Genomic DNA, 27707 nt, shown 5'->3' with positions numbered 1-27707 from the left:
TAAATATGCAGAACTGACACATAGAGACCACATAAGCATTGGTGGCGCCCATCCGATCATCATATTTACCCGCCCACAGCAAGCCTATGCTAATCAGAGGCGCAAAGTGCAGGAAGTGGTTCACTATGTGATTCCATCCCTCGATCAATCTTTCAAAGGTCGGAACTGCGCCACTCAATGTCGGAGTACTTTCACTTGACATTGCTTGTTGAGCAGCGTGCGGTACCTATATCAGACAGTGAGACAGATGTATATTAGAATACATTAGCACTGACCTCCAAATCACTTCGAGATCCTGCAGAAAGTGCCATTCCATCGGAGTCAATCTCAAGAACATATCCACAGCCTAGGCTACCATTAGTCTGTGATAGATGTTAGTGGGGTGGAGGCTTACCTGGCGAAGGGTATGTAAGCGGTTCAACATGACATAGACCGAGTCCCAACGTGTCGGCTCATCATGGAGGAGTTGTACGACAGGCAGCCGGGTGGGGGAACCTGTGTGGTCTAGGAACCATTTATTGTTGTTACCCATGGTAATGGTGATCATGAAACTGTCACGCGCTGGATTGATGCACGGACTGTGTGCACAAGTGCTCTAGCTCGATCAAGGGCTTTGCCTGCTAGGGCTTGGACATATGCTGCCTTGTTGATGGTCTCACCACTGACTACCCATGTCTCCGACACATCTGAAAAGTCAGCAATTGAGTACTCGTCGATAATGTGTTTCACGCATATGTTGATAATATGGGGGAAGCACGGAATCCGGTGCTCAACAGGATTGAATTCTATCCCGCGTTCCTCCAGTAGACGTGAGTACTCTTGCATGGAAGTGTGATTGTTGCCAGCGTTGTCCAGGGTAAAATGTCCAGACTAAATGGAGTCAGATCATGTCACCAGTAAAACTAAGCATGAACCTTCTCTGTCACTTCGACACGATCGAGGAGGCCCAATATTGATTGGGCTAGGCAATCTCCTGCATGACTCCCTGGTGTGTGGTTGAAAGCGATCAGTGCTGCTTTCAAGACGAGCACGGAAGTTTTCACATCTTTGGCAATCCAGTGAGCTGTTATCGCCATGAAAGGGCGGAGGTTGGAGTCTGACCACAGGTCAGACGTGAATGAAATCTTTCCCTGCGCCATCTGAAAGATATAAGATACTTTTCACGACTTTAGACAACCGTACTTACCGCAAGGCCCCTTTTCAAGGCCTCGAAGTACTCATCAAAGGCCTCAAGGATCAACTCATGAAATTTTGTGCGATGGTAGATATCGCTCTCGTTCAATTCTGGGCGTAGAAGGCGAATCAACCGATGAAACTCAGGACACTCAATGATGTTGATTGCCTGAAGGTGTTATCAATAATAGCGCATAGAAATTAAACAGCGACTCACCTGATCGTCGGCAACAACAAACCTCACCAGTTGTTGATGCATCTCGTCAAGGGTGAAGTTAGGAATTTCATCCTCCAGAGTTCCTGGCTGTCCAGTTCTGAGCAGCGCATCACTATGACTAGGAACATCTCCGAGCGAATCAATTGTGCGAGTCGGATCTCTGAGCCTTTCACGTATTGCTATGACGGTCCATCCTTCATCAAGAAGAGCGTTTAAAGGCTTGATCTGTATGGGCCAGCCCTGGCGCCCTGCCTCCTCCAAGTAAATGAGGGTATGATGATTGTATACATGGTGATGAGGGCCTGTATTGCCCGTGGTGGTTTTGTACGTTGTAACTTTGTACGTCGGGTCAAGTTCGTGCAACTGCCTAGTGAATGATGTGAGAAAGAACACAGGAATCACAGAGATGATGCTCACTCGCAAGGTATGCAGGTATTGCGCCCAGTAACTTCATTCAGCCTGAAAAAGAAATGGAAATCATCAGCGCCTTTGGCCTTTTTCGTTAGATTACCGGTGTCCAAGAGAGTAGTTTGAGTGGGATGGACAGTATGTGTGGCTGTCTGAAGTGGGCTAGGGCCTGCAGGAGCCCTAATGGTAGGTTCAGGCAGGCCATACTCTTCATTGTCATCATCACCAGAGACATTGTCGAGGTCAAAATATTCCCCTTCATCCACTGTAGGTTGAGAAGGGCTGAAGTCTCGATATCTATGAGGGAGCTGGTGTTTTCGATTAGGGTTTGTAAGTGCATTCGCTGTGATGACAGTGCGGATGGCAACAGTAGCGGGGATGGGGACAATGGTAGCAGGGGTGGGAATAACACCTGCGAGGACGGGAATAACACCAGTGGGGACGGGAATAACACCAGCAGGGACGGGAATAACATCAGTGGGGACGGGGATAACATCAATGGGGACAGGAATAACACCAGTGTGGATGAGCACAGTGGGAGCAGGTGTGGTGGTCGTCTTGGGTGCACGCCGACGAGGTGCCATGTTGGTAAGAGCAGCAATGCAGATATAACAACATATTTGCCTGTTTTTATAAGCCTGTGTCAGGAGAGACACCGCAAAATGCCAATAGATTAAAGCTAACCTTGAAAAAATGTGTTCATCCATGAAGTCGATTGGCTAATCAGCGATTGAGTATCACAATCCAATAAGGTTCACCTAGCGAAAGAGCAACAACACGTTTCATGGAATATCCCCCCACACAGCATGCGATGAAGTCATCCAACAAAAGGGCAGTGACACATTTAGTGGAGAGTCCCCAATAGCTTCCAGTGCTGTAGACATGATGGCAAGTACTGATCCGGGCGATCTCGTATCTGAAGCTTAATAAGTTTAACACTTGATGACTCATTAAACAGCCACAATCGTGGATGAGTGTGCATGTATATGGATCCCTCTGTATGTTGAAGGGAGTGTTGAGATAAAACATAAGAGGGCACGCCGTAGGAGTTGAGACTTGAGAGTGTCTGATTCAGGAATGACAATTTTTCTATAATAGCTATTCATACATACAGCTAGTTCTAGTCTTGGCAACAATATATCACACACACGTATGTACAGGTAGTAAACATTCAATAGATTCATCTCACGACATGTTCCTTGTTGCGGTGTGGAGTGGAAGCGGTTGCAGGTAGTGGCCCAGGGCTATTACGTGGGCGGAGGCTTCAGGAAAAACAGGATCATCAGTTTACAAATTGGAAGATGAAAAGGAATTACGCACACACGAGTTGATCTGCGAGGAGGGTTTGCCTTCATTGGATGTGGTTGCACTGCCTCGGCCACCACCTGTTCATTGGAGAATGCAGGGGTATGAATGATAGGATCGGGCTGGCCAAAATCCAAAAGGCATGTAGCTGGCGTTGGCGATGTGTCAGAAATACCGTGGAGTAATGAATGTAGATAGTCATAGTCAGGATCCTCCGAGAATGCAAGTGAGCGTGTGTAAATTAGAAGACTTGCAAACTCGACGGGAATTCCGTGACATAAGACTTCAACAGTAGTATTTACTTTGCGCTCAAGCATGGAAGAATTGGAGAGCTTTTCGTGATCGCTGGTTAACCATGGGAGGGAGCCACGCAAGAAATATATCAGCATATATGTGAGGGACTCGAGATCGTCACAACGACCTGGCTCAACTCCTAAGTGACTGTTGATTGAGGCGAATGCAGGTGTGCCAGTGAGACAACGACCTTGGCGAAATGGTATATGGGCTCTGGTTGAAGTATTGCAGTACTCCTTCGAAATACCAAAGTCAATTATGAAGGCGGTGTGCTTCAAATTGTCGAGACCAACTAAGATATTCTGGGGTTTGATGTCACCGTGAATGAAATTGTGTGAGTGGATGTATTCGAGACATGAGAGCTGGAAAAATGGAGTTAGCTCTCTGCAATGGCCTTTCACAAAGTGGCTGACCAACTGGTTTCCTAGATTCACAATGTTAGGAAGGCTGAATCTTCGATCATGCGCAATGAAGATATCATGCAACGACGGCCCGAGGAGATCAAGAACCAAAGCATGGTATGTTGATTCTCTGCCAAACCAAAAGACGTGGGGGATCCCAACCCCGCCTGCGAGTTGTTTCAGAATCTTGTATTCATTGCACACAGAGGACGAGCGGTTGATGATAGGTTCGAGTTTGACAGCAACTGAATCATCCTTGATGAAGTTTTGTGCGTGGTACACAACAGCTAAGTGAAGCCCAGATGGTGAATATAGTCACTATGTGAATGACATAGTCACGTACCGTATGAGCCAGACCCCAGAACATTTCCCAGCCTAAATCTGCCATCAACTCGAGTAGGGACCTTATTCATGGTATGAAATAACGTAGAGTAGATCCAAGAGTCAAGAAGGAAGTTGGAGGAAGTATTAATTCCACATTTTACAAGCAGTTCAACCAGCTTGAACCAGCTGAAGGCCAGTTCAAGCCGTAGTTTGGCTTTAGTTGGTTCTTGCAGCTGACTAACAGAATGAACCAGTTTACATGGCAAATTGGTGGCTTAGTTCACTACAATGACCGAACTACGAGTTTGTCGGTAGATGCCGAGCCTGATCGGGCCATAGCCGAACTGTGGCACTACTAAACCAAGGTACATGTTAGTGTGTACGGGGGCGAGCAGAAAACGATATTCATCATCTCTGCTGCCCTCAGTGGCAGAAAAAAAGTTCTGCCATGTATGTATCAAATCCAGGAAAACTACTGATACTCACGCAAAGCCCGAGAGAGCAGTCAGACCTGGCGCATTGATAGTCATAAACGCACAACTTGGGACAATTGACATCGGCCCCAGTCGCGTCGGCGGATATGGCAGAGATTATTGATGCTAAAGCAGCGGAGACGGCGAGGACAGTTGCAGAGGAGAAACGCATTGTTTGCAAGTGACTCGTGTGATATAGTAGGATTGAATCATATCATGTAGGAAAACGGCTGGCTTTTACGGGCTGAATGTTCCTCTTGCGTACGCGGTCTACCTTCAAATGGATGCAAATGATACTTCATCACATGATTACCGCGACAGCTGTACATGACATTAGGCTTCAGATCGTATTGTCTCAGCTGATATCCACGTGTGCCGCGTCAATCACCTCCGGCTCCTCCCCCTCAATATCAGCAATATCAATAAAACTTTGCTCAATCGCGCGTGCGTACGCGCCCATTTTCCACATGTCCCCTATCTTGATGTTAGCATGGTCGAATGCAAATGCAACGACGGGGTCGCCAGCCTGACGCTCAGATACAGAAGGTGGCATCTTGGGGTAGCGGGCCGAGAAGTGTGTAAGGAGGATGTTTTGTGCGTTCATGCTGTTTACAAGTTGAACAAAAGTCTGTGATTGTATTGCATGGAAACGCACCTCTTGCCTATGTCGATTGCCTGCCCAAAGGTGCTGTGCATCTTGGCGCGTGCCATTTCAACTTGATCGTTGGCCATGGTAGCCTCATGGATCAGCAGAGTGGCTCCAGCACCTGCCTGCACGAGCTTTTGGGTTGGCACTGTATCACCCGAGAACCTGAGGATGCGCTGTAATTAACACAACAGGAGAGTAAAAAGCGACGCCGTACACAACAGACCACCCATCCAGATGCTTGACAATTAATCCATGGCACCTCGCGCGATGTTCCACATCGACGGTATTTATTTTCTGCAATCCAAGCGTCTTGCACAACGCTCCGGCTGCAAGCCTTGACCTTTACGATAAGAGAACAATAAGCGTCAATGTATGAGAAGACTAAGAGCTCAAACTGGCACTCACCCCTTTTGATCTTGATCACCGTAATTCCACCCACCCCGTCCCTTGTTGCGCCAATGAATCTCATCACTCAGGATAGGTACCACACGGGCCCGAGCATCCTCCGAAAACCCAAGCTCCTCAAGCGCATTGTAATCCCGAAGATAGAGGAGTACCATGCGATTGCTGATGAGGTAGAGTGGTTCTTCCGGAGGCGGGTCAAGCTTCTCCACATATGAACACCAGGAGATCATCAGGGTATGAGCGGGGATACGCACCTGCTGTCTCATTGCCAGGATCTTTGCGAGACCAATGTGGTGGTCACCGTGAATGTGGCTTATGAAGATACACTTCAGGGCCCTTAAAACGTTCCACACAGCAGCTCCATAGTTCCGAGAGAGTTGTCCCCATGTCCCCTCTCCTGCATCCAGGAGAATATACCCTGCTCCCGGGATACACAGCAGTGTACCAGAAACTACACAAATAATTCAGTTGGGTTTCTGGGGTGAAAACGGAAAAGGACAAACCATTTCGGTACTTGCTAGGTATAGCACTACCTGTTCCGAGCGTGACCACCGTGACGTCCTTACCTATAACATCAGGTACTGCAGCCTCATCGACGCGCGCTTGTGCCTCGGAAAATTGTGTTCTGGCAGCGTCAGAGAGTGATGAGAGCTCGCCAGACAATACGGCGGGGTGAAAGAGATCATTCGCTTCTGCCTCAGGGTCTCGTAGTGGTGGCCGTGGCGGACGGATGTCGATGACAGTATGCGCGCGCATGCAGTCGGTATTGGACGGAAGACTCGCGGCTACCACATCTTAAAGTTACAGGACATAATTAGGAATTAAAGTAACGCACTGTCCATAGTTTTCTTAGCCTCTAGAGAATATTTGGGCACAGGGAAGATGTCGCTATCCAGGTGGTTGAGCCTCAGCTGGTTGAATGCCGCGCTAGTAAATGTGATCGGATCTGATCCATGATCTCTAGACGCAACGATATGCTGCTCTCAATCGCGTCAGAACAGCGCAGTGCACACCCAGAACAAGAGGCACTCACGTGTACATCGTCATCGAACCTTTTCATGAACGCCTTATACCGCTCATGCTCAAATACATCATTGCCACAAAGATGAAAGACAACTCTCAGCGAGTGATCTTTCTTTTCCGGCCCCTTGCCCCAGTATTTTGAGAACGCGCCACTCTCAAAACCCTTTACAAGAGAAGGTATATGTGCAGTGCTGGGCGTGTCCAGTATCAAGACGACCTATAATTCGATCAGCCAACTGTGTCCCAAATCGAGAGCGAATGGTTAGAAAACGCGGAAAATGAACGTACCCCAGGATTCTCACTAGCACCTACAACATCACTCGGTCCAACACTTCTCTCCACTCCATCTTTGCCAACTACAGTGACCGTCTCCCCCCTTGCAACTCGTGCACGTAACGGCCCAGCACTTAGGCCCAGCACCTCCGCGCGCTTGACATCAAACTTTCCCCGAACCCGCGGGCCAACCACCGCATATGCGAGCGTTGCACGTAGATTGCATGCAGGCAATGAAGGTAAGGGGCGGTTGAAGCCTGACGGCTGGGAGACATGTTCGACTTTCGCGGACGAAATGACGGGTTTGGCGGCAGACCCAGGAAACATTGCGCGCACAATGTGACGAAGCCATTCCTGTGCCATGTCACCGACGAGCGTGGTGGGGTCGAAGTCAGGGTGAGATATGACTTCCTGTAGCGGTGGTGGAGCAGGGGAAGACGAACGCTTCCTCTTTCCCGATCTCCTGTTAACGGCACTAGTTTCAGAGTGTGGCATTATGTCCGATTCCGAGGATTCCAGTGAATGGATCTCAGTAGAAATTGGTAATGCGAACACAGAAATATTATCGTCCTTGTAGATGGGTATATCGTCAGGTAATTCATCCGGGAGGCGGGAAGTAGGTATTTCGATCGGATTCACGGACATGTTTTCCCTATGCTGATAGTATTAAGATGAATTATTGAAGATCAGAAAATAAGTACCTGAATGTGTATTTACGCATAGCTGCCATGAAGTGCAACAGCCCGGCTGGCCCGGCAATATTGAGGCTGGTAAGACCCGAGTCCGCAAAAGTCATCAATAAACCTGTCGAAAACACGATCAACAGTTGACACGCTATCAGGATCACACTCACCTGGAAGGCCGCTCGCTCGCTGGGTGCCTATAGAAGTCAAGAACACACCTCTAGTCTTCTTCCAGTTCCTCCTGCTCTGGAGAAACGCACGGGTAGTATTCTCACCGACATTGAAGATATATTTTGCAGAGTCAAAGGTGATGAGAATAGTAGGCTCTGTATCTGAGGATACAGCGCTGAGGACTGACGCATTCCAGGACATGGGCACTGACAATGACGAAGATCGTGAAAAGAATCGTGCTGAAGAATAGTGAAGAGAATGAGTGATGCGGGATAGTATATACAGGTTACGACGACATTGCCAGATAGCCAGACTGAATGAAACCTAGAAGATGTAATTAGACTAGGTTTTCTAATAAGTAGATGACTCGGAGATCAATCGATCACGCGTCACGGTTCTCCTTAGTCCTAGCTAAGCAGAAAATAACGTTTGTCAACACGCGCATACATGACGGTACACACAGACATCAGCAAATTCCCTATGAAATGATGCTTGATTGTCGTCAGATTGTGATCGCACTGCAAACATCACAAGCACTTACAACCATTACAATTGATGACAATTGTTGTGCAGCCAGTTACATTCGCGACATGCCTAATTACTCTTTGAATGTAATCTCACATATTTTCGGCACCAACTGGCAACTTTTCAAAACATTGCATCCATTGTAGTACCATTACACACACAATATAAATATGTGGTCAAGACAGGTAATCACGCGGCCATCGCGTCACAATGAGAATCAAAACAAAATATATTTAAAAGATAAATTCACTGTCAAGCAATGCCAGCTACGATGATGTAGGAAATGTAGAACCATTATACTGTACTAGTAGCTGCCCTTCTTGCTGCTGCCTGAGCCTTCATCATTGCCATCACGCTGTCCTCACCCTCATCCCCCTCATCGTAATCTATGATGTCCGAGAATATGCGCCTGCCAAGATGAACACCATTGAGATATAAAACGATACAACACAGGGAATTGTCATACCCATTCCACCATGTGCACAATGCTGCCAGTTCACCATCGTCAAGTGCTTCAAAGGTCGTCCTGACGATATTGTTGTAAAATGCTTCATAGGAGAATTGAGACTTGTGACCACGGGACATGCTACCCTGAGAAGAGAGCACAAAATGAATCTACAAACACATTAGTGAGACAAAAACTCAAGAAGTCAGCAGCCTGACACACTTACCAATGTTGCAACATATGCGATTGATGGAATGCTGACTGTTCGAATGCCATGCAGTGCAGCATTTCCATGTCGTGTGGTCAACCTGCCTGACACACCATCCAAGCAGATTGCCGAACTAGGAGACTTGAAAATATGCAAGTAGCCCTTGAAGAACTGGTCAGGTTGACCTTGGTACCGAGCAACACTACCCACCTGAACAAGCAACTCATTCTCCAACCAGCCTTTGAAAAAGTCATTAGGGTCGACCACCTCGTTAAGCCAAAGAAAACAGGGGAACTGTGAAGATGTGACCACCATTGACCCATCACGAAGGCCATCTTGAGTCCAACCACAGTATATTCATGAAAAAGAACACTCACAATGGGTCAGAATAGTTACGATTTGCAGGACACAGCAGCTTTCCTGTGCACTGGTTATTGAAACCAAGAGTGTGACGTGCAGAGACAAAGACCGAAGGATTGATACTTGGAAAGCGGCGCCAATGTGCAATCTTCTCTTTGATGCTATTGATGTCATCCCCATGAGCTCGCCGGCGTGCATCATCGAGCTGCAAAATTTCAGTTAAACATATACTGCAAAAGCATGCAATAAGGTTACCATGGAGCCGACAACCAAACATCCAGCCCTATGGACTTCGTCAATGATGCAAGGGGCCAACGAGCAAATGGATTTATAGATGTCATATTGCTCATCCTCCCTGTCAGAGTGCTTTGTGAGAGACAGTACCAGGATCCTGTGTGAGACTTACTTTGGTGTATACTCACCATGACTGCTACTATCGGCCTCGCGTTGGATCCCCTTTTCGAGAATGGTTGTGTTGTGCTGCCACATATCGACCCAGCGTCCAAGCATATGGCCTTTGTGAATGAGCATTTTTTTATTTACGGCCACAACTTGCTGCTGGGCACTAGCCTTCTTGATGCTAAAGGGAGTCTTCTTAGCGATGGATCAACATGACAAAGACAGCCACTTACACTGGCTCTTCGAGGTCATCGGAGTCATCATCTCTTCAGCGAGGACATTTTTTTTTATGTACCTTTGGTGTGAGAGGCTCTGGGGATGGTGACGAGCCACCAGATAGGTCACTGGAAGTTGGCAGTCTGGATCGCATGATGGGAAGCTCGCCGAATGAAAAAATTACGTGTCTTGACCGGCGTACTTCATCATCTACACGCTGGTGAGTGACACGGATAGCCTGGTCCGCATGAGTGCCAAGACCTGCAATCTTCTCCTTTGGAATAGTGCAGCAAGGGCATGGACAGCCACCCATGTCATGAATTGTCGCAATTAAAACCCTGACTGTCATTGAGTAGAGCACGCTGACAGTTAGAAAATAAACACAGACTTTTCGGGATAGTCTGCAGAGTATGTGAATATGTGAGGATAGATTTGTCGTCGGATGCCATCTGTGCAGTCTACAATGATACCATGCATGTATGCAGTAATAAAGTCATCGTCTATGATGAGGTTCCAAACTTGGTGAAAAAGTTCCCTTTGGCAATGTGTCAAAAGTGTCGGAGAGACAGCACGTCCTTTTAATTGCAAAAAGTCGGTGATGGAATCAGGCAGCTAGATTGAATTAGTATGAGTCATTTTAAAATGGTCAGACAGCAATACAATACTCACAGCATGCAGATAGGCCACGCAACAAGCAGCACGTGCAGTTGGCCTGCATCGATCATACTTTGACTGGTTAGCAAAGTAAGCATATATTGGCCACAGCTTGGCCTGTCCAAACTGCGCCACATGGGTGGCATCTGACCAGAACATAAATCCGGCCACCGCTCTTGGGAGATTGCAACCTGTTTCTCGTGGGGATAACTGCAGCTCGCGGTCTGCTGCCAAGAAAGCATCCCATGTGTACACCTCATTGAATACATGTTCATGTTCTACATCAGAGTGTGAAGGCTTCCAGAACTGCTTGAATGGGTGGAAGTGAAATTGTTTGGACGGGGGAGATGTGAAAACCTCCTGGATGATGGTGAGAAGGCTGCGATGGCGAAAGTTGGGAATGTTGAATCTGATAGTAGGTACCTCTGGGGCATCAGGATCAATCTTGCCATGGTGGTGGGCGGTTTGAACATCCCTCGCACATTGGCGCTTGCTTGACTTTGTGGTCTTCTCGCCCAATGGGATATCGATCGTTAGATTGGAATTTATCCACCCATTACCTTCCCATGGAGAGTCAGCATCGTCTGCAACTTGTGCATCTAGTTTGTCCATGTTAATGCCACATAAGTCTTCAGTCCTGAAGTCCGGATGTGACAGGACATTCTTGATCAACTCTTTGTGGTCCGCCTTTGATTTGTTAGCTCCACGGTTCCAAAACCAGTGGTTAAGCAGGAACGAGCTCATATTGTGGTATGGATGTATATTCTTGGCAAGAGATTGGGGTCCCTCATTACTGGGTATCTGGGCAGAATTCCCACACAGCTGCTCGAAATCAACATCCGCATCAGGAACATGTGAGGGGCGTCCACGATATTCACGCATGAGGTTGAAGGAATTCACGAGGGTGTGGAAAGTTTCAGTCACCAGGAGACGGACACGTGATGGAAGAACATGAGAGGGAGGTTCAGTATTGTTATGTGTACTGGAAGTAGCTAGTGGGCCTGGTCCTTCAGGCAGCATGTCAGACAATGTCTCACGCACTTTAGCGCTGGGCCGTCAAACACGTTTGCCTAGAGGATGATTGTTGATGTGGGGTGAAGTGGGTGTAGTAGAGGCATCTGCCATTAGAGACGGTTTGTTGTATGTGAAGTTGTTAGCCGTCCAGCAGGGGCATGTGTCTGGGAGGGGGCTGGCAGCCTCGATTGGTGGGTCAGTCGAGCTCTGTTCAAGTAGAACATCAGTAATGAGGCACAGAAGGTTGGAACTACCCACAGGATGCTGCACCTGCATCGCCCTAAGCTTTGAAGCTATAATGCTCCCATTTCAGCACGGCGAGACTTGTATGGAGTAGATATGTTGGCCTCTGCACGTTCAGGATGTAAACACCTGGTTTTCCACTTTGAAGGCCCTGGTGACAGGCCAACATTCTCGATGGTGCATTTGGAATGTTGAGCATGCTGATATACCCTGTCAGAGTGTCGTATTGCAACCCTGCATCGTGTAACATGGCGGGTGAATGAACTGTCATTGGCAGATTGTTGTCCACAAACACAATGAAGACTGGAGGACATGAATAAAAACGTCAAGACCGTGACTAGTAAACAGAGTGGTGGGAGCATAGGTATGAAAATTGCCTTTGACGTATCGAAATTAGCACAATCATATCAAGATCAGGTGACTCACAGACAGCTCCATTGGAAATTTTCAGTGTTCCTTTGATTCATATTATCCATCCAAAGTTTTAAGATGCTACTTTGTATTGAAGTTTAGCTCAATGGTACTACTTTTAGATAAAGAAAACTTACACAAACAGTATGAACAAAGTACCTCATGTCTTGCTCGCCGGCTGATGCACTTGCAGAACATTTCGTTCACAGTCCCCAGAGGCTGACATGGGGGCAGGTACACCCAAAGGCAAAAGGTATGTGAATCGATTGTCGTGGAGGTCTTGTTCTTGTCCCTAATAGAGATGCAGGCGCAAACTGATCAGGAGGATACCACTATCAGAGTTTATGAACAAACCTGGTGAGGCACTGACCACTTCACCTGTCCCTCCGTATACGATTGCCACAGTAGCTGAGGTGCCAGAGACACCTGTCCCTCCCTACCGCCAAACTCCAGCACCCCTAGTGGTCTCTCAGATGTACATGCATAGGATTGTGTCGGACCGTTGGGAAGCAGAAATCAAGCATTGCAAGGCAGAAATCAAGCACTGTGAGGAAGCGCGAAGGGCGCACTTGTTGGAAGTGCAACTGGCTGCACATGGAATAACTAAATTAGTCTAGTTGAATGAGCCTCACTGGCCCTACCACAATGCAAAAATAATTACAAGTCCGTTGTTTCCGCTGATTGATCCAAGAACCTAAGTGTGCCGCGCTGCAGATGGTTTATAAAGAGATTGTATTCACAGACAGGAATCGCGATATTGTAAGCGTCACACAATCTGGTTGCAGTCACCACAATTGATTGCACTGATTTGTAATACGACTACAAGTTCTCACGTGCAGGTAAATATTGTAATCTTATGCAATCTCATAGGGAATTTGCTGATGGAGGGATCCATGTACATGCACGCTCATCGACATCCACCAGCTGTTTCATATCGCTTATCTTGTATCTAATATATAATCCACAATGATCAAACTTGTGTTTATCAGCCAATTGCAAGGCCTCAATACCAAGTATGAAGTTATTCACGAAACTCACTGTCGACAAATCCCACCGGCACCTTCATCATAACAACATGCTAGCAGACCGGCACACATACTTCTGCTCCTGCTACAGGAAATGCGGAGGCACACCAACGGAAGTCACTCATGCTGTCTACAGGTCTCACACCAGGGCCTTGTGATACGCATTCTCCGAACAGGAGGATCAGAGGATGGAGTCGTTCAAAGTCACCTGAAAGACGCAGCCACCATGACGAGAAAGAGGACAGAAGGTCTCATCACACTAAACGTTCAAGGTCCCGGAGTCCATACCGCTCACGCAGTCACAAGTATCAGAGATAGAGGAAAGGATCACCACAATGTGAGACATTTGCTGTCTTTTTCTGATGTTGTTTTAACCCTACTATAGGACCAAAACAAATACCACAAGCCTTCCGAGAGTTCTGGGCAAATCAGAAGTCGCAGTGTTGTACGTTGTCGCCTCATTTTTTCTGCTGAGTTGCCTTTGACCTTTGAAGATATGTGGATAAATGCATTGTAGACCGCTGAACATCGACGCTCGATCTCCCTCACCTTTGGCAAACTCTGTTGCATCTATGTCATCTAAGGAGCATGGTGACAGTAGTCGACAAAGGTTGCAGGGGAAGTCGCCGATCTCGTTCTCGTTTGGATAGTCGCGATGTTCGCAAGTCCAAGTCAAAGCATCAAGAGAAAGATCGAGACAAGAAGTACAAGAAACATATACATAACTACACCTAGGGAGGATTTTGTCCTCAGAGCAGAGAATTTGCACGCCCTTGGTCTCGCTGGCAACCACCCTTTTGAAGAACTTTATTGCTCTGGTGATCCTATTCCATCACAAGCGTCCCAGTTTGCACTTGTGGATCATAATGCCCCTTGACACCAGATAGGCGTCTCCGACAGCCATGGTTGTTGCAGTGATAGATCATCACGAAGATGAAGGACAATACAAGAATACTAGTACAACTAATCCCAGGATAGTCGAACCGGCTGGAAGTTGCTCATCTCTTGTTACAAGATTGTATCAATCATCTTCCGACCTTTGCATACCCCCAGAGATATCCACACTCTTGCTAAGTGCTATTTTAATCAATACTCGAGGCCCGAAAGAGGGGAGGAAAGCTCTGGGTGTTGACAGGGAGGCTGCTGCATTTTAAATTCCCAATTCCCTTCTGGCACACTAGGAAGAAGTCTCCGCGTCATCAGATAACCAAACAACCATCCACATCCCTTCCGTTCTCTGTCTGCGACGTTAGGAGAGAAGAAACTCTCTGTATCCCATATCAGCACGCGGGACTTGCTGCGGAGAGACTACAAAGAGTACTCATTCAGCTGGCCTGCATCCGAGGATGCGACCCAATCTTTCAATACAATGAGAGTGGGTCTTGTGCTCTTGTTTTACCTGCCTGCCGCTGCATCGTGCTCTCATTTCACTCACTTGCTGCATTATTCATACCTGTTCACTGGAGGATAGCGGAATCAAGACTGAAGGCACTTGAAGAAGACGTAAGGGCGGACGAGGAGCTAAGGGTGTATTCGGATGGATCTGCAATAGATGGAGGAGTGGGTGGAGCTGCAGTAATGATGGAGGGAAATAGGATGTTGAGGGAGAGCAGGTTTTACTTGGGAAAAGCGGACACACACATGGTGTATGAGGGAGAGGTAGTGGGCATGATCCTTGCAGTCAAGCTGTTCGAGGCGGAGCTAAAGTCGAGGGGAGGAGGAAACAGGACGATGGCCTTGGGCGTGGATAACCAGGCGGCAATCAAGGCTTTGCTCTTGTTCTGGTCAAAGTGCAGCCACTACCTGATCAACAAATTCCATGACAACTTACGCTCCCTCCTCCCCAATGTGAGTGATGGGAAACTAATCATACAGTGGGCAGCAGGGCACATCGGCATCACTGGCAACGAGATAGCTGACGAACAAGCTAAGAAGGCAGCACGAGGAGAAACATCAGACACGCACCTCCTACCCACCTCACTCCACTTGCCAACCAATACACCCCTCATCCTCCCAACCAGCAAATCCACCATCAAGCAAAGCTTCCGTACCATGATCAACGAAGAGGCAAAGACTATCTTGAAGTGCTCACCCTGCTATGACAGATTCAAAGAAATAGACCCTTCCTTCCTGTCCAATCAGTTCGTAAAGATTGCAAACGAATTCCCAAGATGGCACACAGCCCTACTCGTCCAGCTGCACACTGGCCATGCACCCCTAAACAAGCACCTTTTCAAGATAGCAAGAGTGCCCTCCCCCATGTGCCCAGCCTGCGAGGAGAGCGAGGAATCAGTCCACCATTTCCTACTATCGTGCCCAGCATACACAAGACAAAGAGCAATCCTAAAGGCAGAACTAGGGACCTGAGCGCAAAGCCTATCAGGCCTCTTGAACAGCGGAAAAAGCATTAAGGCAGTTCTCAAGTACATCGCCCAAATGAAACGTATGGCAAACACCTTCGGAGATGTCAGCCCCCCAGATGAGAAAAAGTGACCCCCAAAAGATGTACTAAGTGCTTAGATATCACCCATCCCAATCGCCTTAAGATGGCATTGATCGTCCTCACGCAAGCTGGGACCAGGATTACAGTTCTTCCATGACTCAGATAGATTGTAGAATAACATAAATTACATACTGCATGTACTGTCTACCATAGGGCTTCGTGCCCACGGACATAAAACAAGGATTAAAAAGAAAAAAAAATACATCAGCAAACTACCGGGGCCTTGTACACATTGGTACAAGCTTCACAAGCCCATAGCTAAGTCCCCGCTGTACAGGCTTGTACAAGCCCTACAAGGTCACCTTGTACTCTTTGTAAACCTTGTGGGCTTATGGATTTTCGACCACAAAGGCCAAAAGAAGTATCACTAGACTGTGTTACAAGTCACATCAGGTGATATTATTCACACATCATAATTTGCATTTGGTAGGGATTAAACCCAAGACCTCAGCAATTAGAAGTGTGGCATAATAACCACTAAGCCACAAGACCATTGATGGACCTCATTAATAATAGCAATATATACCAAAGAAATGTCACATGACCAAAATGCAAAAATTCTACCAAGTCAGTCTAGTCAATAGTGTTGCCACGGTGAAGGTTCAACGATACAGCGAGGCACAAACAGTGCTCCTGACTGTATCTATAAATGTTGTAAGGTCGCGTGTTGCCTAGTCTGCTATACTTGAGATGACAAGTGCATTCGACCCTAAAGGGGAAGTGAGTGCAGCAAGGATCTAGTAGTAGGCGCTGAAGGTGCTACTGGTTGGCGAATGCGAAGCGTGGGAAAGTGCAGGTGCGCGCGAGGCGCGAGAATGCGCGAAGCGCAGGAATGCGCGCGCATGTATGTGGAAACAAGAGAGAGTAAGAGTGAGTTTGCTTGAGTGAGTTTGCTTAAGTGATGGTTAGACACTAGACAAGAGGTGAGAGATGCAAGCTGAGAGATGTTATATGCGAGGTGCCAAGGAATAGATTTCAACTATGCTCTGCAGGGTAGTAAATGGGTATTGTTGTGGTTCCGTCCTCTGTCGTTCTCGTGGGTGAGTAAGTCAGTAATAGTATGTACTGCTGGCGCTTAAGTATGGCGCCTAAGCGCTGTCATGCGGAGCCGAAGCACTACCGAGTAAGGTATGTAAGGATATATGTAAGTAAGGGTCCATGATAAAAATAAAGATGGAACGATATGCAAATGTGAGAAATGGAAATATACGCACTAGGGAACTTGGTAGACAGTGGATGGATGCTTCCGGATGGCTGGTGCTATAGGGCGCTCAAGCGCAGGAAAGCTCGCACGCATATACATCGTGAAGCGCAGGAAGTTGTGCGCACACTGCGTGATGCGCGGGAAAGCTGCGCCTCATGTAGGAATAGCTGTAGGAAGCATACAGAATGATGCTACAAGTTCGTGCTGTATACTCCTTGGTGAAAACTGCAATATTGCACAAGGAGAGGCGTGAGTCTCTACAACGGCTCCGGCTCATTGCCGGTTTTAGCCATGGCTAGTGCCGTAATTAGCTGAGCTGAGCATACGGTTATAGCTTACATAATTTACAGCTTGGCCCGGTTAAGTAGCCGCAGTTAAGGCTTAGATCCAGCTCAAAGCCAGCTGAATTGATATATCTTAAAACCAAAAGTAAAAATACATTAAAGTTTACGATCAAAGATCAAGCACCGAAGGAGGATGCTGTAGTGTCGAGCTGATCGTCTGAATCACAACATACATTCTATACATTTGAAGCCAATGGGCCCCCACAAAGACGTAAGTGTTCTCCTGCATCCCTGGTGTTCAATCAAACGCTAAAAGAAAGTCAGATCTGTTGCAGTTTTGAGCGCGCACGAAAGATCCAAGAGCGCAAGAGGGAATTCAAGTGCAGTTGCGCATCAAGGAAGAGGGAAGCAGACCAAAAGACAAAAGAGCAGGAGACGGACGAGCGCAGATGCGCATTGAGGAAGAGGGAAGCGGATTGAAAGATGAAAAAATGGGAGAGGGAAGAGCGCCGATGCGCATCAAGGAGGGAAGTGGATCAAAAGAAAGCTGCTGGTGGGCCATCAAGCTTGAAGTCGAAGTGGAGATGTTGGATCTTGAGGATCTGGGGTCGTGAGGTGCGGGACGAGGCGAAATAGTGGTGTAACAGAATCGAGTGATGTAACCGGCTTCTGTTCAGTGTGATTCTAATTAGTAAGTAGGTATCATGTAAGAGTAGATAAGAGTTTTACCTGCCAGTGCTTTGGAGAATCGGGTCCAACTTGTCCTGAAGGTAGCAGGTGCAAACATCCAAAGGAGCTTGCATCTCAATATGCAATCTGGAGGTTCGTAGCGACGTTGACGCTAGATCGTAAAGGTTAGCACGATAATTCCACCTCTAATGAAACAGGAACTAAAACTTACGTCCCAGAAGGAAATCTCCAGCTGCCATACAGACGCACTCTTGAGGCTCGTAGCAATGTTCACGCTAGATTGCAAAGGTTAGCATGATCATTCCACCTCTAACAAAACAGGTACTAAAACTTACGTCCGGGAAGGAAATCTCCAGCTGCCATACGAACGACTCTCGAGGCTCATAGCAACGTTCACGCTAGATCACGAAGGTTAGCATTTTCTGTCCGCTTGGGGTAGGTGCAAGCTGAGGGATGGCGTCACAAACGTCACACAATAGTCAGACGAGGAAAGGAGGGAATACTTACATTGTTTGTTGGGGTAATGAGACATTTGAAGGACTTGACAGGGCTACATGCCTGTGAAGTCACTGTGAGCGATTGACATGAGAGGATTTGAACTTACCAGAAGAAGTCTGTTCAGAAAGCTATTGGTGATGCCACCAGATATTGAACCAATGAACAGGGGAGAGTCGTGTGCGGGAGTGTGTAGACTCATAAGATTCTCAAACAAACCTTTATTCACAGGTCTGAATGCTCGATATTAGAAACCTAGGGGAGAAAAGAGTTAAACATTGAAATCGATATAATAAAAGACATAGTGCAAGCGAGCACTGAGTAGTGGTACACAAGATTATGAAAAAACGTCAAGGATAAAGAGCAGGAACGTCAGGAACATTGTCACATTCATCTGCTGCCATGGTTTTGAGAAGCGTGTCATGCTCGTGACTTCTACCGATACTGCCAGCAGATGACAAAATTTCCTCCTGGCGCATGTCAATCGACTCCAGCATACACTGTATTTGAGTGGAGTATTCCATCTCCTGCTCCGATGCTGCCCATCCTTTGGTAAAGTCGAGTCGTTCTTTCTTCAGTGAAAATTTCAGCATCTGGAGCATCTCCATCATAGCAGGGCTGAGGCGATTGCATTTTTTCGTGCATGTCTCGCTGCTCGACGAGAAAATGTGTTCGCAGGGGACAGCAGAAGCCTGGATAGGCAAATAGTCCATTGCGAGGCTGTAGATAGTGGGAAACAGGGACTTCAAGCTCTGGTCAATATATAATTAATAATAGAAGTAGGTGATTCAATAAAAAAACTCACATTCCAAAATGCGAGCACGTCGGTTCCTTGAGGGCTGACATGGGACATACTGTACGCATTGAATTCCTCATCAATTGTTTGAATACTGGGATCATGACGCGGCAGTAAGTCAGCATCAGGAATACTGTATATTTGCACGCCCAATGTGACAGTGCGTGGTTGGCGAGCCAATGTTTCTACCGGTCAATATTGAGTAGAATTGGCTCTCCTCTCCCGCAGCTGTAGGATATGTTAACCTAAAGACATGTTCGAGTCAAGGTAGACATACCAATTGCATAATAGACTCCCTGGCAGTATGAGCATGTTCTTCGACCCAGTGACCATCAATCCATGACAGACGTAATGTAGGGTCGACGACTATAGAAATTGTGAGAGATCGGCCAACCTGTACCAAAACCAAACTCACACATCGCGATTGCATACACGTTTGTCTTGCTCATCTTGTGGCCATACTTATCTGCACAGGTTAAACCTACATTAATCATAGGCGCACAGTGCGTGGCGATCCGGGCCACCCCTTCCCACTGCTCTATCAAACGTTCCAAGGCGGAGACTGCACCGCTCAGCATAGGGGTACTCTCACTCGACATTAATTGCTGGCAAGCATGGGGCGCCTGATATAGATTAGAACACTCTGCGGGCTTCAATGATATTGACACTGACCTCTAAAATCACTTCAAGGTCTTGCAAGACCATCCACTGCATCGGACTCAACCCATGTTCACTTAAGCTGGGTTGAGTCGCAAGGTAGCAATCGATGGCCTGGGCTACTGTGAGGTTGCAACAAATGATACATGAGACAAAATCTTACTGGGCAAAGTGTTCGAAGACGATTGAGCATGACATACATGGAATCCCATCAAGTGGGCTCATCACATAGGAGTCCGACAACTGGAAGCCTTTCTCCTGGAAATAAATTTGCTTGGTTGCCAATCATGATAGCATTTCAAAAGGCTTCTCGTCGTTGGCCTGATGCACGGATGACACACATGATTTTTGCCCCACTTGACTGGTGCAAGTTTCAGAGCTTCTGAATACGACTCCTTTTTGACAACAGTACTGCAAGCTTGCCACTGGGCAGGTGCTGCTGCAAGATCCACAGATTGGTAACCGGATAAGATGTGCTGGACGCATAAGTTGATAATATGCGGGAAACACGGAATCTTGCGATCGACAGGATCAAACTCGATACCACGCGCCAAAAGCAGACGAGAAAGCTCGTTCATCGCAGTCTGATTATTTGTTGCATTATCTAGAGTAAAATGACTGATCTAGACCAAGTCAGAATATGTTAAACAGTGCAGTTTTAATCACTGACCTTGTCTGTCACTTCCGCGCGATCCAGGAGGCCTAATATAATTGCAGCGAGTGATGCCCCATCGTGAGAACCAGGAACATGGGTAAAAGCTAGAAGGCCAGCCTTGAGAACAAGCTTTGATGCCTGCTGAGCGATCCAGTGAGCTGTCAATGCCATGAACGGATGGTGGTTCTCGTCTGACCAGAGGTCAGATGTGAACGATATCTTTCCCTCGGCTTTCTGAAAGAACATGAGATAATTTATAAAATCAAACAGTCATACACTTACGGCCATATCTTGTTTTAAAACATCAAAATATTCATACCAGGTTTCAACTATTAGCTCGCGTAGTTTTGTCCGATGAGGGATGTCGGACTCCCGTAGATCTTTTCGCAGAAATCGAAGTAACCGTCGGAACTCATGGCATTCCATTAAGTTCATCGCCTAAAGACGTCAGTTAATAACAGCATTGTAGAGAACAAATGAGTACTCACTTGGTCATCGACCACAATGAATTTGACGAGTTGCTTGTGCATCTCCTCAATGGTGAAGTCTGGGATCTCATCTGCAAGCGCAGACAACCCTAGCCTGGGTTGTGAACCAAGACTCCCACCACTGGGAGGGGAACCAAACGATTCCAAAAGCTTGTCGGGGTTCTGGTCAAGTTCTTGACTTATCTGGGTGAGAGTCCACCCCATGTCGAGAATATCCCGTACTTCCTTCGCCCCAACTTTCAATTTATATTGCTCGAGGGCAGTGATATAAACATGCAGGTGAAACTTAAGCAAATGACCGCGAAGAGTACCTGTAGTAGTTGACAAGCCGTATTCGATGATATTGTATGAGGGATCTTCCTCATGTATGTCCCTGGTGAAGAACGTGAGACAAAGAAAAAAAGACTTGGATAATACTCACACACAGGGGGTACACATGCGCAGCCCTGATGTCGCATCTTTTGTAAAAAAAATGGTGCACCTCTGATCCTAGCTGTTTTATGCGACGACCCATGGCCAAGGGATTGGATCGGGTTGAATTGGTACCTGTGTACGTTTGAAGTGGGCTGGGTTCTGTGCAGGCTGCGTTTACTGGGGTTAGTAAGCCGTCATCCTCTTCCTCATCGACATCTTCAATGACGTTGAGATCGATGAACTCGCTGTAGAGACTCATGCCTCTCCTTGTGCAATATTGCAGTTTTCACCAAGGAGTATACAGCACGAACTTGTAGCATCACTCTGTATGCTTCCTACAGCTATTCCTACATGAGGCGCAGCTTTCCCGCGCATCACGCAGTGTGCGCACAACTTCCCGCGCTTCACGATGTATATGCGCGCGAGCTTTCCCGCACTTGAGCGCCCTATAGCACCAGCCATCCGGAAGCATCCATCCACTGTCCACCAAGTTCCCTAGTGCGTATATTTCCATTTCTCACATTTGCATATCATTCCATCTTTATTTTTATCATGGACCCTTACTTACATATATCCTTACATACCTTACTCGGTAGTGCTTCGGCTCCGCATGACAGCGCTTAGGCGCCATACTTAAGTGCCAGCAGTACATACTATTAAAAACTTACTCTCCCACCAGAACGACAGAGGACTGAACCACAACAATACCCATTTACTACCCAGCAGAGCATAGTTGAAATCTATTACTTGTGTTTAATCATCACTTAAGCAAACTCCCTCTTACTCTCTCTTGTTTCCGCATACACGCACGCGCATTCCCGCGCTTCGCGCATTCTCGCGCCTCGCGTGCACCTGCGCTTTGCATTCGCCAACCAGTAGCACCTTCAGCGCCTACTACTTGCAGTGAGGGAGGCTGCAACAGGGGGAACTGCAGTGGCAGGGGGTAAAGTCTGGGGTGAGTTGACAAGGGGAGTTACAGCGGGAGTGGGAGTTACAGTGGGAGCGGGAGTTACAGCGGGAGTGGGAGTTACAGCAGTAGGAGACGTCTGGGATGTGTCGACAGGTGGAGCTATAGCAGCAGTGGATAAAGTCTGGGGTGTTTTCAAAGGACGTCGGCGAGGTGGCATGATCCTAAGTGTTGGGAATTCATGGAACGTATTACTGTTCTATATAAACCATTGTCCCATGAGTCACAGGAAATGCTCATGTGCACATGAACCTTGACTGACCTGATGATGAAGCTCAAGGTTTAATGCCACGTACATGTGACCATGCTGTTAAGTCTTGACAATTTGAGGGTGCATTGGCTGCCGTCGATTAGCGAAGGAAGATGCGGCTAGAGCCTCGCAGGGATCATCTAACCTCAAAACGTTGCAGGGTGTCAGTAACAGTACAATCTAGAACTCATCAAAGAGATATTACCTTTATCGACTGATAAGTGTGTCATAAACTGAACCCTCGAATTGTGAAGTGCGTGCCCTAGACATGCGGCCCAAAGTGTGATCATCCACCAAATTTACCTAAAAGACTGGATCATATGAATTAACCGCTGTGAACTTGCTAAATGAGAGAGTCAGAGAGACCATAGCTGTATGCAATCATAAGTCAGACGCTCAGGGTCTGACTTCTCTGAGCTCATTTATCAGCAATAAATTAGTGAATGGAAGCACAAACCTCACCTGCAGTCGCTGAGTGAGGCGATTGAATTTCGATCCCAAAGGAAAACTCAATGGGATATTGGAAAAAGGTCCCCCATGTGCCATACAGCATGTCGTCGATGAATGGCCGTCATTCTTACCTCAAAGTTGTGAATCTGATAAGGTTTGACTCCAAGTGAGTCATAATGAGTTGGGTCAATGGTCATACAAAGAAACAGTCATCTAGTGGGATGACGGTAGAACGCAAGGAGTAGGATACATGTTCATATTGATAAGAGACGTAACCTGGCAACATGTCACGTGACATAAACAAAGATATTCCATAAAACATTTGCTCGAGTATGAAAAAAAGAGAAATCAAATGCTATAGTATGTAACTAGATCTTACAGTATTGTGTCTGAAAAGCAGTGACAGGCATGGGAGTACCATTATGCGGGCGTAAACTTGGAGGCTTTGAGTTAGCAAGTCACAGTGTGAAATAGCAACCTCAAACTACTCACACACGACGAGTCGATCTGCGAAGAGGTGTTGTATATGGTTGACATGGAGGTACCTCCTTGGCCACCGAGTGATCTTGCAGGGATGGAGGGGGGGGTGTCACGAGATCATTGGATTGGGTGAAATTTACTGAGCGTATAGCTGGTGGAGTTTCTATGGCATGGAGCAATGATCAAAGATAGTCATAGTCGGGATCCTCTGAGAATGCAAGATTGCGCGAGTAAATAAGCATAGTTGTGATCTCGGAAGGAATCCCAAGGCACAAAACTTTAATGGTGGTATCCACCTTGCATGCCAGGATAGAAGAGCTAGAGAGCTTCTCATTGTCGCTGGTCAACCATGGAAGGGAGCTGTGTAAGAAGTAAATCAGCATGTAAATCAGCGACTCCAGGTCATCACGACGACCAGGCACGACTCCTAGGTGGTTGTTTATTGACGCAAATGCAGGCGTGCCAGTAAGACATCGACCTTGACGAAATGGCATGTGGGATTGTGCTGCAGAGTTCCAGTACTCCTTCGCGATACTGAAATCAACAATAAAGACAGTGTTCTTTGAAGCGCCATGACTGACTAAGACATTTTGCAGCTTAATGTCACCATGCATGTAGTTGCGTGAGTGGATATGCTCCAGAGACAAGAGCTAGGAAATAAGTTAGCATCTGCTGCCAGGACCACCATAAACCAACCTACCAGTTGGTCCCCAAAATTCAGGATGGTACGAAGGCTGAATTTTCGATTGTGCTTGAGGAAAAGATCGTGTAGTGATGGCCCGAGGAGATCGAGAACTAGAGCATCATGTGCTGCCTCTCTACCAAACCACACAGCACGTGGAATCCCAACTCCACCTTCAAGTTGTTTCAAAATGTGATATTCATGTTCTAGAGAAGATGAATTGTTGATCAGGGGCTCAAGTTTGACGGCAAGTTCATCGTCATTGATAATGTTCCGTGCACGGTAAACAACACCTAGTAATGGTATGATTAAATTCAAAATCAACATGTAAATTGTATATGTGAAAAATGACATACCATACGAGCCGGATCCTAAAATATCCCCCAGCCTAAATCTGCCATCGACTCGAATTGGGACGTTGCTCATGATACACTAAGATATTCCAAGGTTTATTAGACAGGAAACGACTGAAGAGGTTGCATGCAGGTTGGTGTCAAGTCGGTTGAAGCTTGCTTAAACCGGCTCAAGCCGGCTTGAACTGCCTTTCACACATAATGAGCTTAGAGTTGGTTCATATAGCTAGGCTGAGCTAGCTAAGGTGAACCGAACCGAAAATTTAACTGAGCCCACCCACTACTAACTGAACTACCGCATAACCGTTAAAAGCCGAAGCCGAACCAGCCATAGCTGAGCCACCTCAGTACTACTAGTCAATTATCACTACAACACTACCATTCTATTTACTACATAAATAAGACTACAGTAGCTTCAGATAGTTGCAATAGAATCGTACACTAATTTACTCAATATATATCCTATTTAATTTTCACTCAGAGTCAATAGATCTTGTACAGTAAAGATTAATATATATTTCAACTATATTTTCAGTAATTACAACAACATATAGTAGGTTAAGAATAGTAGACACTATCAGTGGTGTGGTATTTGATTATGTGCCTGTGAAGTTTGTAAGACTTGTGGTGTCTTGTGGCACCTTGTGAAACCTTGTGACACCTGTGACGAAATTAGTAGTTTGCTGATGTACCTGTTCACTGTATTACTATGTTCTCATCATCTCACTCACTGCATCGTTCATGTCTGCTCACTGCACCATGCTCTTGTCTTATTGTTGAATTTGCTTTGTAATGTTGATAATTGAAAACATGCTGTTTTTTGTTATACATGATTTTACATGGCAGGTTATTTTTAAATGTATATGGGCTAACTCATACACACGCATACACTGTGTGCCTGTATGGTTGTGTATGTGTGTGTTGCAGGTTTTGACTAGAAATTTGAATGCTTACACAATGGGTGCTTAGTGTTCAAGACAACTCAGTCCACCATTGATATTGATTTTGGCAAAGTCTGAAAAGCATCTGTTTACATTTGTGGCTGTAGACTAAACCAAGGCTTTGTTTCAAAATTTATGATACATCGGATTTGTGTTGGATTAGCAGCCAGGTCCATTTTGTGTCTACTCACTTACCATTTCTCCCTTGGAATATGGTCTGATCAATTTCTCACTTCTGCAGTGAATATGCAAGTAGTGCTGGCAACCTCCAACTTGAAGATGTACAGTGTGACTCAGCCATATGCTTACCACATTGGTAGTGAGTCTACTCAGGTCTTCCACACTTAGGGCTCAGCAGGGGTATGGGTATGGGTATGAAACTTGAGACCCATGGACCCCTGAGCTTCTGACTATCTATAACTGTAGAGTACTATATGATGAATACACATTGCAAATTAATGAGTCTCAGGCTAATACCTGCACTACTCCAACTACATATATGTACTCTGCTCCTACTATTTTTACCTAAATAGACAATAAAACCCACTGAAATATTGATATGGCTTCAGAAGGTAGCTAAGTGAAGTTAAAAAACTATTCTAGCAACTTCTGTTGATGTCAAGCATATTTTCAGCTGAGCACTTCTCTCTCATATTCAAAGCTGTCTCTCTGCACAGACCATATTCACACATCTTTGCACTGGAGTATAAAGCCAACCAGGATTGGTATAACATCTAGATGTGATAGCATTGTCATCATGGCTGCATTTGGGTGCTGCACAGATACACATGCAGAGCTTGGGAACCAAGGACAGTGTACTTTTTGATTATTTTTGTACACTTGTATATAGGCAACCCCTGGAGGTCATGGGTAGGGGTACTCATGGGTAGAGGTACTTGTGGGTAGGGGTACTAAGGAGTATGAGTGTGGGTTGGTGTCTGGATACTTAGGGGTTTACCCCTGCAGAGCCCTATCCACACTTACCATCTGAACATTACAAAATCTTTCACATCAGAATCATTTACCTGCTGCAATAATAGCAAATTCACAACCTATCAGTGACTCAATTACACAGCCCTACTATTAGACCCCTGTCAATATCTACTGCTATAACAACATTCACACACATACACATGCAGCCCCTAGACAATACCTATCAAGCATATCACTGGTCCCCTGGTCTGATCCATAATATTTACCTTCTGTTTGGGAATTGTTGTGGTAATGGGGATAATAGATTTCCTTGGCTCAGAACTAGGATTCCATAGATGGGTCAGTAGGATATAGGCTATTTTGGCCATGATTCTTACCTGGGTTCTTGCCCTCACAATATCCCTTATTCCCATGATATGGACAGAGGTTGAGGACCAGCAAGGAAGACCAGTTGGTCCTGTCCAATTTCTTTCCTTTATTTTCTCTATCTTTTGGGCTGTATGGTTTGATAAGTTGTATCTAGGATTCAGGACTCATATAAGCTAAAGTTTTCAAACTCATGGTCAGATGAGTTAGCATCTGCAGGTGTACTTGCAGGTGTATCTCAATATACAGTTATACTTCTTGGACATTCCATATTCACTACATTTATCAGATTCTTTGCAGACCTCAATTTGCAAATTTGTCCACTTGAAGGGGTGCCCTCCAGGAACATCTGTGAGTATAACATGCTATTTGTAAGTTTTGTTTTTATTCATCACTTATCATAAAACTAATTATCTACATTAAAGCCTACTAGTACTAATTCACTCTCTTTACTTTGCTTATAGCCACATTCCACTAGCCCAGAATCACACAGACCCTCAGATGATGCCTGAAAGCATACTATTTTGTCACATTGTCACAGCACTCTGCTATGCCAGTTGGTTTTTATTCTATTTTGTTTTGTATACTACATTATTGTATCATTAAAGTCCCTACATCACTGTCACAATCCCTTAAATGAATTAATGCAGGGCAGAGACTAGGACTCAAACACAAGATAATTACAACAAAAGAATAGGATTGAGCAGATATGTCTGGGCTGGTACAATGATGTACAGATGAGAGGTTTGAACTAAAGAACTACCTAACTATGACAGACTACCTATATACATATATTAATA

General features: G+C 46.2%; 7 protein-coding genes across 7 annotated transcripts; 2 read left to right on the top strand and 5 right to left on the bottom strand.

The window, feature by feature from the left end:
* Window positions 1-1897: 1897 nt before the first annotated feature.
* F5147DRAFT_752228 (casein kinase 1 alpha 1-like protein) lies at window positions 1898-4347 on the bottom strand (the record flags this gene model as incomplete). The annotated part of the gene is made up of 5 exons (XM_041440212.1): window positions 4142-4347; window positions 3811-4043; window positions 3279-3759; window positions 2855-2918; window positions 1898-1946 (listed from the first exon to the last, which is right to left on the bottom strand). Exons 1-5 carry the CDS (start codon window positions 4209-4211, stop codon window positions 1898-1900), a joined length of 897 nt encoding a protein of 298 aa, XP_041295778.1. The 5' UTR covers window positions 4212-4347.
* Window positions 4348-4768: 421 nt separating this feature from the next.
* F5147DRAFT_683228 (uncharacterized protein) lies at window positions 4769-8162 on the bottom strand. Its single transcript, XM_041436538.1, has 11 exons — window positions 7799-8162; window positions 7647-7749; window positions 6961-7597; window positions 6683-6889; window positions 6485-6626; window positions 6153-6434; window positions 5904-6100; window positions 5650-5849; window positions 5459-5584; window positions 5251-5406; window positions 4769-5200 (listed from the first exon to the last, which is right to left on the bottom strand). Exons 1-11 carry the CDS (start codon window positions 7998-8000, stop codon window positions 4951-4953), a joined length of 2502 nt encoding a protein of 833 aa, XP_041295777.1. The 5' UTR covers window positions 8001-8162; the 3' UTR covers window positions 4769-4950.
* A 2936-nt stretch (window positions 8163-11098) lies between these two features.
* On the bottom strand, window positions 11099-11629 carry F5147DRAFT_529179 (uncharacterized protein; the record flags this gene model as incomplete). Its single annotated transcript, XM_041430053.1, has 1 exon — window positions 11099-11629. A coding segment is annotated over one exon (531 nt), but the record flags the coding sequence as incomplete, so codon positions are not given.
* A 751-nt stretch (window positions 11630-12380) lies between these two features.
* On the top strand, window positions 12381-15666 carry F5147DRAFT_771067 (uncharacterized protein; the record flags this gene model as incomplete). The annotated part of the gene is made up of 4 exons (XM_041441189.1): window positions 12381-12418; window positions 12468-12527; window positions 12582-12820; window positions 14771-15666. 4 exons carry the CDS (start codon window positions 12381-12383, stop codon window positions 15664-15666), a joined length of 1233 nt encoding a protein of 410 aa, XP_041295775.1.
* Window positions 15667-16351: 685 nt separating this feature from the next.
* F5147DRAFT_650720 (uncharacterized protein) lies at window positions 16352-18459 on the top strand (the record flags this gene model as incomplete). The annotated part of the gene is made up of 11 exons (XM_041433462.1): window positions 16352-16456; window positions 16478-16522; window positions 16599-16646; window positions 16795-16846; window positions 17020-17123; window positions 17180-17255; window positions 17541-17561; window positions 17633-17900; window positions 18027-18112; window positions 18178-18268; window positions 18420-18459. 11 exons carry the CDS (start codon window positions 16352-16354, stop codon window positions 18457-18459), a joined length of 936 nt encoding a protein of 311 aa, XP_041295774.1.
* Window positions 18460-21740: 3281 nt separating this feature from the next.
* Window positions 21741-22612, bottom strand: F5147DRAFT_650719 (uncharacterized protein; the record flags this gene model as incomplete). The annotated part of the gene is made up of 5 exons (XM_041433461.1): window positions 21741-21980; window positions 22070-22104; window positions 22154-22225; window positions 22296-22413; window positions 22481-22612. 5 exons carry the CDS (start codon window positions 22610-22612, stop codon window positions 21741-21743), a joined length of 597 nt encoding a protein of 198 aa, XP_041295773.1.
* Window positions 22613-23814: 1202 nt separating this feature from the next.
* Window positions 23815-24740, bottom strand: F5147DRAFT_771062 (kinase-like domain-containing protein; the record flags this gene model as incomplete). Its single annotated transcript, XM_041441188.1, has 3 exons — window positions 23815-24282; window positions 24333-24607; window positions 24671-24740. The coding sequence occupies 3 exons, from the start codon at window positions 24738-24740 to the stop codon at window positions 23815-23817; spliced, it is 813 nt and encodes a 270-aa protein (XP_041295772.1).
* Between the last annotated feature and the right edge of the window lie 2967 nt (window positions 24741-27707).

The sequence above is a fragment of the Suillus discolor genome (genome assembly GCF_016758755.1).
Source record: "Suillus discolor strain FC423 chromosome Unknown F5147scaffold_13, whole genome shotgun sequence".
In the NCBI taxonomy this organism is placed as follows: Eukaryota; Fungi; Basidiomycota; class Agaricomycetes; order Boletales; family Suillaceae; genus Suillus; species Suillus discolor.
Note: the sequence above shows the minus strand (reverse complement) of the source record. Positions and strands in the feature narration are given on the sequence as shown.

Bases quoted from the DNA above. Each gene is read 5' to 3' on its own strand.
- F5147DRAFT_683228 (XM_041436538.1), bottom strand. From the start codon at position 8,000: ATGTCCTGGAATGCGTCAGTCCTCAGCGCTGTATCCTCAGATACAGAG. The intron at 6,627-6,682 runs GTGAGTGCCTCT...GATTGAGAGCAG, and splicing joins GGTTCGATGACGATGTACAC to CATATCGTTGCGTCTAGAGA. The intron at 5,585-5,649 runs GTGAGTGCCAGT...CTTATCGTAAAG, and splicing joins GGTGATCAAGATCAAAAGGG to GTCAAGGCTTGCAGCCGGAG.